General features: G+C 35.6%; 1 protein-coding gene across 1 annotated transcript in view; it reads left to right on the forward strand.

Moving 5' to 3' along the window:
* Positions 1–8846, forward strand: part of LOC113240619 (isoleucine--tRNA ligase, mitochondrial) — an 18176-nt gene extending 9330 nt beyond the window's left edge. The window contains exons 8-11 of the mRNA XM_026477957.1: positions 1746–1884; positions 3010–3164; positions 5582–5725; positions 7903–8846. Of these exons, the coding sequence (XP_026333742.1) occupies positions 1746–1884; positions 3010–3164; positions 5582–5725; positions 7903–8779 (1315 nt within the window). The 3' untranslated portion in view covers positions 8780–8846. The remainder of the gene's footprint in view (positions 1–1745; positions 1885–3009; positions 3165–5581; positions 5726–7902) is intronic.
* Positions 8847–10261: the final 1415 nt, after the last annotated feature.

Genomic DNA, 10261 nt, shown 5'->3' on the forward strand with positions numbered 1-10261 from the left:
CACACACACACACACACACACACACACACACACACACACACACACACTCACACACACACACACACACATTTCATTAATTTTCTTCAAATAATTATATTTTACATTTTTATTTTGTTTTTCGGATATTTAATTATAAAAATATTATATATAAAAATATTTTACATTTGTATAAAAAAACAAAAAATCCTTAATATTCTTGTAAAGTCTATTTGGGAAGAGCGGGGTCTCCTGACACAGGTATTTATATACTTGAAAGAAGTACCCTTGCCACTAATCTGCTTTGTATTTTTTTCGTTAAAGAATAAACATTTTTGTATGTGTATTTGACTATACTCCGCATATTTAGCCTTTGTACGACACAAAGCGATAACAACTCTTGCTACAATTTTCTTTATTGTTAAATAGATGTACCCCCTCAACCTCATCTGATGTTCAACGACCTTATGAAGACGCGTTTGCTTAAAAAATATTTTTCTGCTGCTGTACCTAAACCTGACAATTATAATTTCATAAACCATATCACAAAGGCGTTCTTCTTAATTCTGAACCAAAATTCTATTTAGGAAATGAAACTATTTTTAGGACTTAAGTCGTGTATATTTGTTTTTTCAAACAAACCAACGTTTCGGGCTCTTTACAGGTCACGGTTGACATGGTCAACAGTGACCATGGGTGCCCAGCAGTGGTGGGGTTGCTAATGGTTCGACCTTTTGAGATTATTTCCACAAAAAAAAAAAATTAATTCATGGCACTAAAAACATCATATTATTTAAATTTTTATTGAATTGATATTCAATTATTTTATGTGGAATTACTCCACTATAATAGTTTGTTATAATTATTAATACAAAGATCGAACACTCAGAAAAAAATCCTTCGATCCTGCCGGATTCGAACCGACATCTTCTAGCATACCGTGTCAGACGCTATGCTAACTAAGCCACGGAACTAACCAGCGGACCTCACGAATTTTTCTATGTGCTTGCGTCGTATCTTTGTATTTGGTTTTTTAACGACATTTCCGTAGCTTAGCCGTAGCGCCATCTATGAGAAATCTATGAAAGTATTTCGTCACCCAGTTAGATACTGTACAGCTACCAAAGGCTGAACTTACGAGCACATGGGACTTGTCAACTTATGTCTCAGGGTCATGGGTGCAGTGGCAGAGTCCCTCAGATATTTGCGATTTAAAGTTCCTAGTGTCACTGCAACTGCTCTGGATAGGCGTGTCGCTCACCACCAGACGCACGAGCTGTTCGTCCTGTCACTTGGTATATTAAAAAAGGCACTCAGAATGATATCAAATTACTATATGGCTGTCTAAATTTGTTTTTTTAATAGTATCGTACTTTCTAAAAGTACAGGTCCAGTTGTTAGCCAATTTGGAATTAAATAATAAATAATTGTACTTGACAATAAGAGCGTTGCTGATTGCAGACACGATTGCTTCTCAATTAAGAGGCCTACGTTTCGAGTCCCTTGTCAAATTATGTATTTTTGTAAATATTTAATAGCAATTACCTGTCACTAAATGGTCAAGATAACATTATGATGATACGGTTTATCCAAAAAGGTTTTATTAACTTCGGAAACTGTGTGAAGTCCATCCAAATCCAACAGTGGGTTTGTATAGAATTATGATGATCTGAGAATCACTTCCCATTCCGTCGTCGTGCTCGTTCGTTCCGTTCCTTGGTTTCATAAAAAAAAATATTCAATTATATTCAATAATCTTTGCTTTTCAGACGTATCATAGACAGACTCTGTTCTCTAATAGAAACACAAGGCCCAGACGTCTGGTGGACTTGTGACGTCACGGAATTGCTGTCTGATGACGTCGCGAAAGAACACCGATTGGGCAGCAAGGAAATTACTAAAGGGAGGGTAAGAGACAATAACATGGTAATAATAGCCAAACAATCACACCAATTACCAGTCTGCTAATTTCTTTAAAACTTCTGGTCATTTTAATTCCATTGAGACTCCACTGAGGTTATATTGCATTTATGATAATATTTATTATTCTGTTAAAATCTAGTTGCAATGGCAGTTGAGCAGTGAGGGCATTAATTCATTCAATCAAACTCAAAGGACTCCAGTTTAAGAATCTATACCTTATATCTTTTAGACTCTATACAACCCCAAAGAGCGTTGGTTGATTCCTCATTACAGTGAAAGTGTTGAATCTATCACTTCAGAAAAAATATAAATAATATGTCCTCAATTTTACGCTAACGACTATACGGTATGAAAACACGAACAAAAACACAAACTTACCTCGAAATTTTATAAGAAAACCGCTGTGTTCAATATGTACTTTACACATACCAATAATTTTTTTTTTATATGAACTGAACTAAATAGAACACGTATGTATAATATACGATATACATTTTTCAAATGGCTGTAATTTCGCTTGTGAAAAAATAAATACTGAAATAAAGCCAGTGTCCAAGCAAAATGAACCGTATTAGTACGGGAAAAAATTAAATTCGAGCCGAGGTAGTATTAATTTCTATCTCGATCTCGTTTAAACAGCAATTTAGTCTTCAAATTACATGTGTCGGAGTATAATAACCATACTGGGAGAAGTTGAGGGAAACTCCTCGTCACTCATTTGACGTAGTTAAACAAAAAGGATCCAATTCACAAAATGATCAAAAAATGAGTTATATGGACCAAACGGTTCCTAAAGTCTAACCTCTAGGATCAGCAAAAAAAAATTCAACATATAAACATAAATAAATATCTCTGGAGTTACATGACATTACAAGTTTTGAAAGTAAAACAAGATTGAGAAAAACTTTTAAACTTCAAACTGCTACATCTCGAAAGTGGATTGTATGTGGATTGGATCCTTTTTGTTTAACTACGTCCAGTTGTGTCAGGAATTATTTAGTAATTGGTCTATATTGGATAAACGCAAAAGTAAAAGAAATCACTCCGGAAAGATTAAGTTTTTTTAATAATATGGAGGTACTTATACAAAACGGAATTCCCAATTTCTAGGATATAATGGATATTTGGCTAGATTCCGGCCTGTCCTGGCAGACGCTGAGCTGTCAAAAAGCCAAGCTGTATTCCGAGGGCATTGACCAACTGACAGGATGGTTCCAAGCGTCGTTGCTAACTTCCATCGCATTGAGGAACGAAGCGCCTTATGAGTAAGTATTGGTGGAGTTGTCCACCGCCAGATATATCATCAGCTGTTCAAAACTTGATGTCTGTGTGAGCACGTGGATTTGGATCTGATAGACATCTCGTACGGCATATAACCAAGATTTCTTTTATGATACTAAACGAAGCTGATGATAAGCGACATGGAAGAAAAAAAACTATGGAAGTGCCTTAAACCACGATTACTATCAGAACCGATGTCGCCAAAACTTAAAACACTACAAAATCTTGATATTGATTGCTCGTAGTTTCAAATTTAAAAATAAATAACAAATTCTGGATTGTTAATATAATTTAAACTTTGCCCTGTTGGCATATCGTTCAATGATCAATACCATCAGTACCTATTATTGTAAGTTACGACGTTTTGATATTGTTTTGAAATTTCAATCAATGTACTGCCATCTAGCGGTTAATTGCTGAACCACAACGAATTAGAGTTATTAATTTTGTTCTCCAAAAAAGAAGCGACCATATTGCAGGGATATGAGCTTTACTTTCGTTTCTTGTAACAAAAAAAAAAAATATTGCGATAAACAGAAAATTTAAAATTTGGTATAATTATTAAAACAAAGATCGAACACTCAGAAAAAAATCCTTTGATCGATCGATTCGAACCGACGTCTTCTAGCTTACCGTGCCAGACGTTGCTTAGTTGGTATAGCGTCTGGCCGAATCCGGCCGTATCGAAGGAATTTCTACTGAGTGTTCGATCTTTGTATTAATAATTATAACAAACTAGTGGAATAATTTCACAAAAAATAACTGAATATCAATTCAATAAAAATTTAAAATTTATTAAAATAAGACTTTCTGGTGGTATGTAATACCACCACGGGTAATATTTTTGGTGCGGCTATTATTTTTGTACTCCAAAGCAGCACAATAAGAATTTTAGAAAATTTGCACGAAAGAATGACACAACCATACCATACCAAGCGAAAATGGCGGACTGAGCTCAGATAGGTCTCTCGAGACCTATAGTTGGAACGCGTCCGACGCTAACTAACCACTTCTACTGTATTTATTGTTCTTTGGTAAGCGACATGCCTGTCCATAAGACTTGCAGTGCCACTAAGAGTTTTAAATCTCAAAGTTCTGAGAGGCAGTGCCACTACGCCCGTCACCCTGAGACGTAAGTTGCAAAGTCCCATGTGCCTGTAATTTCACTTTTTTACCCCTCAAAACCGGAACATAGTAATGCTGACATTACTGCTTGGCGGTAGAAATAGGTGAAGTATTGTGGTGAGAGTACAAAGTCAACATCTGTCAACTTTCACTGTCAATCTTCACGAAGGATAAGGTTTAGCCGAAGCGTGTCATGTACCGACTATTCCGAGGCCGGCTACCGGATACCCACGTTGCGTCACACGTTGCAGACAATAAGTGTAAATAATGGTCATCTAATGTTTTTTGTATTTTGTCTTTAAGGTATGTATTTATGGGTCTTTGTAACCTGAATATAAATAAATAAACGAAAAAAAAGTACTTGGTAGGTACTTGACGTAACGGGTGGAGCAAGTCGACACAAGTCGACGTCAACGCGCTTATTTTGAGTAAAAAAAAGTGTTTCTTAGAAATTATTATTGTCTCAAAAAAGAATAATAGTCTTGTATTTCTATAGAATATATTAAAAACATACATGAGACAACCTCACCTGTGTATAACCAGAAACAGAGACGAAATAAAGGGTCATACATTCCTGGTAACTCATCAGTGATACATCACTTATAAATATCAACTCTAGTTTGCACTGAAATGTAGACAGCGCTAACAACTGACCTGTCTGTACGTCTCCGTATATTCCAAAAATATGTATTTATTGTAATAACGATAATATCTCTAACAATGGCGTGCTGTTCCATTCAGCAAAACGTCTAATTACAAAACAAACGGAATCAAATATCATCGGTAATTAAATATTAAATATGTAATTTTGCCATTTTCGTCCATTATAGCAAAGCTCAAGTTAACTGGTCAATTTAAAGTGAAACAATTGACGACATCCATTGACGACACCCGTCAATTGTTTCGAATTCGGGCTGGCCAATCGGAGCTCAGTTGTCACAGTAATATACGGCAGAATAGTTTTCAAACAAATGAAATGACATTTCGTCTCTATTTTTGGTTATTATTTATGGTTATATATTTAGTAAAAATAAATAGTAAAAAATCTTTTTTTACGCATTGATTTGAGTATGCTATGTATATCACGATATTTCGTGATATACATAGCATACTCATTAGTAGTCTAAGAAAACTTTCATATTTTAAGTAAATTAACCCCTTCAATTCCAATCACTACTAATGAAATAAATCGATGCTGGATCAATACAGAATATAATGATTAATTTTATAAACATTTCCATGGTAACAATTCTTATACTACAACCTATTATTCCAGGTCGTTATTTGTGCATGGTTTCGTAGTAGATGACAAGAAGCGCAAGATGTCGAAGTCCATCGGCAACGTGATCGACCCTTTCACCATAATTCACGGGGGCAAAGATAAGAACAGCCAGCCTAGTTATGGTGTTGATACTTTGCGGTAAGTTGTCAATATTTCTTCTTATATAGCTGAACAGATGTCCACCATACGTCTAATAACATCCCTGATTCAATTATAATAATAAATAAATTTAGTGGCTATTGCCACTTGCCATTGCAGCTTCTTGTGAAAGCTATCTCAGCATTACTGTGTACCGGTTTTGAAGGGTACGGGTGCTGGTGAAGTTACAGGCACGTGGAACTCGTCAACTAAGCCCCTCAGATCTTTGCGATTTAAAGCTCTGAGTGGCACTGCAACTGTTATGGATAAGCCTGTAGTTTACCACCAGGCGCACGACTTGTTCATCTCGTCACTTGATATTTTTTAAAAAACTCCCACATTCATAGCCCCGTACTAAGGTTAACCATGTATCGCGGGTGCTATAGACACACACATAGACAACCACAAATCACACCCAAACAAACTCACGAGAGCAACAAATCTGCCGTCCACTAACTAAAATCCGTCCGCTAACTAAGCGGCTAAGTGACAAAATTATTTTTTGAGATATCATAAAAAACCATATAATTAACCCAGTTTTAGAATATTGAAATTGTTTAATAATAATTAAATTTTTATTGAATTGATATTCAATTATTTTTTGTGAAATTACTCCACTAGTTTGTTATAATTATTAATACAAAGATCGAACACTCAGAAAAAACACTCAGAAAAAATTCCTTCGGTCCGGTCGGATTCGAACCGACGTCTTCTTGCATACTGTGCCAGACGCTATACCAACTAAGCCACGGAACGAACCAACGGACCTCACGAATTTTTCTATGTGCTTGCGTCGTGTCTTTGTACTTGGTCTTTCAACGACTTTTTAGTCGTAGCGCCATCTATGAGAAATCTTTGACAGATTTATTACCCAGTTAGTACTAAATTTAATAATATTTCAGGTATGCATCGTTAGGATAAGTTCCGATATGTCGAACATGTTAACTAATTTTAGCTGTTTTTAAAAGAGAATTTCGTACTCTGTCTTTGATTTGACCATTTGTCACTTAGCCTTTTAGTTAGCGGGCGGCAAAGATGTAGATCGTACAAGTATTCCTCGCGGCCCGGCAATCGAGCCCGGGACCTATGCGTGGCAAACCAGTGTGGTTACCACATTCACCATTCGGTCACGGGGGCAGTTAAAATTAACCATCAAATAAAAAGAAAACCCATTAAGATTTGATGTGTTTAGACAGACATATCGACATACACATGGGTACAGATCTAAGCGCGTTCAAAATTTGCTTGTTGGATGTATTCAACACAAGACACACGTTTGCGCGCAAGGTACGCCCTTGAACGCACCACGATTCCGAATTTGCGGCCTTACTACTCTCTTTTTGCGTCGGGGGTTAATAATAACTTGCCTAGACAAACGGCAGAGTTGCCAGAGTTGACAGGATACCCGTCATTTATCACAGGGACTTTCTGTTCCAACAGCTGACAGCTCCATAGCATATATAGGAATGTCGCTGCCCGCTAGGAGCCTAGGTTTTACAAAAAGCACAATACTCGCGGGTATTTGTCTCCATGTTTTTAATAGTATCCCGTCTGTCAACAATGACCTTGAATAGTGGTGGTCCTGTAAAAAAATGTCGATATCTTTTCCAATGTGATATATGGAAATGTTGTATCGATATTTTGCGATATATCGGTACAAAATATCGATATTTTCGATATATCGTAAATAATTCTAAAAGACAAAAGGAAGGAAATTTTACTAACAGTAAATAAGTAAAACCATCAGTTTTGACGCAATAATCAAACGTATTTCTTATTCTTATATTCTCATTGGCTAGCCGCACACAAACAATATTATTGACAATCCAAGTTTATGTATGTTCCCAACACAGCAATATCGTCCGCACACAAGCAATGTTATTGTCAATATGTGTGCGTCTAGCGAATGAGAATATAACCACTACGTTACACTGACCGATGACCAGTGAATCAGCGCTCGAAGTGCATTTAGTTTCTGCAAATACAATTTTGAATTGTGTACTTTCAACTTTGTACGATTTTTCATGTATCGGATAAAATATATCGATAGTACATATCGATACCGAATGATACGATAATATCTGATTGATTCGATATATCGAGAGCATATATCGATATATATCGAGCACTCCTAACCTTGAATGAGTGAATGATTCACAAAAAATCTTTGTTCACAGATGGTGGGTGGCCAGTCACGCAACTCAACATTCACAAATAATAATAAGCAGAAAACTCCTCGACGATTGCCAGCAAGAAATAATTCGCATACGCAATATTCTAAAATACCTTCTTAGCGTCGTTAGTGATGTGCCAAAAACCGATTTTCACAAAACACCGGTTTTAAATTTCCTCGACCAATATATGGTTCGTGAAAATGAAGAGTTTTTAAAGCAAATAAATGACCATTATAACAATTTTAGGTACAATCATGTGGCTCAGAGTATTTTGCATTTTATTAGTAATAAAGTTTCCGGTTTATACTGCCACTGTGTCAAAGATAGGTTATATTGTTCGGGAAAAAATTCTAACGATAGATTGTCATCGCAATTAGTCATTCATACGATTTTAGTTACTCTGTGTAAGGCACTAGGTCCAATTTTACCTCATTTGGTCGAAGAAGCGTGGTTGTACCACCCATTGTATGAAGAACCGTTTTATTTTACACAAAAATTACCGGTTTTGTATTCAAATTTAGATTTCGATTCTAATATTATGGATATAGTTTTGAATATCAAAAAAGATGTTTGTGCTTTAGCGAAAAATGAGAACTTAAAGAAATTCACGGCCCAAATTAAACTTAATAATTATTCGCTTGAAAAATTAAAAGAACTAAATATTCAAGATGGCGTCGGCGATAGTGTATTGTGTGAGATTTTGGAGTTGTCATCCGTCACGATAGATAGTTTGACAGCTGTCAACAGTGGAGAGAAATGGGAGGTAGAGCTGACAGAAAGCGGTAAAGGACAATGCCTTAGATGTAGAAAGTATAATGCTGTTGAGAATAGTGATAAATGTTTAAGATGTGAAAGAGTTTTAGTTGAGCAACAAAATTAGTTTTATTATGTTAATTTTGTTCATTATAATAATGTTTTTACTAACATCATATTCATATATTTTTAGTGAAAATGGTTCACTACTTTGCTGTTTTTATTGATACAAAAATTGAACAACAGAAAGGAAAAATTCCTTCGATCTGACTGCCAGGAGAGTGAAACTATTGAGCCCGATTAACGCACGTACGAATATTGGTTTGAAAAATATCATTTAACATATCACCACTCGGACATCTCCAGTCCGCTGCTGGTAGCTATAAAGGTATCTGACTGATTGAAGAAATGGATTTCTCACAGATGGCGTTACGCCAAAAAAGTCATTATAAAAGCATAGATCTGCAACAAGCACATAGTTCGTTCCGTAGCTAAGTTTGAAACGCGCTGCTGGCGCTGGTGGCGTGTCCTGTTGATTGTAATGTAGCCTGGAGAGTATAGTAGCCTCTTTAGCCTCCGCAGCTTCCACAAATCTTGCTTAGCGACTTTAAAGTTCAAAATTCAAAAGGAAAAAGAAATAAAGATTCTTCCATGTGTTGCAGAACTTTTGTTTTTAACGATTTTTTGCCGTAGCGCCATCTGTGAGAAATCTATGATAGTTTTTCTTTACTCAGGGAGGTACCTTTACAGCTACCAGCAATGTACCCTGGAGAGTGTAGTAGCCTCCGCAGTTTGAGTTTAAAGTTCAAAATTCAAAAGGAAAAAGAAATAATGGAAATAAATCCAGTCTTTTGTGATCTTTTAATGTTTATCACACAAGAGATTTTTGGTAAAAGGATCTAAATTAGACGCAATTAAGAATTACAGCTGAACTGTTTGGGCGTGACAGTGGAACGAAACAAAAAGAGGCCAAGGAATTAAAGAACGATTCAAAATTTGAAAAAAAGTGGCCAGGTACCAGATAAAAGGTGATAAAAAGGTGGGATGAATATGTAAGGAGATCACATCGTCAGAATTTGGTATAGCGTCTGACACGGTTTGCTAGAAGACGTTGGTTCGAATGCAGCCGGATCGAAGCAATTTTTTCTAAGTGTTCGATCTTTGAATTAATAATTATAGCAAATTAGTGGAGTACTTTCACAAAACTGGTGAAACAGCCTGGCATTCAAACTTAATTACAAATGTAATTTAAGTTCAAACAAATACATTTAATTATACATTTTAATGAATATTATGATGTTTTACTAAAGTCTGTTCCAATCCATTTTCAACAAAAAGTAAACAAAACTGTTTGGTGAAAATCTAAAGCAATCATTCAATAAATGGAATAAGTAACGCTTTCACGTATATTTCGAAGATTTCGATACTTTTTCCAACAATATTTGTTTGAATAGCATCGTAAAATTGTTTTTGAAAAATGGTAGTAAGGTTATTTTTCATCTATACATCAATGACTTGTCTATGGTTGTATACAACGAACGAATGTTTTTTGTATACAGCACTATAGTGCTGTATACAAAAAACATTCGGTTCATTCAATTAAAGTTTT

This window comes from Hyposmocoma kahamanoa, unplaced genomic scaffold (assembly GCF_003589595.1).
Source record: "Hyposmocoma kahamanoa isolate Upper Pololo Valley unplaced genomic scaffold, ASM358959v1 159, whole genome shotgun sequence".
In the NCBI taxonomy this organism is placed as follows: Eukaryota; Metazoa; Arthropoda; class Insecta; order Lepidoptera; family Cosmopterigidae; genus Hyposmocoma; species Hyposmocoma kahamanoa.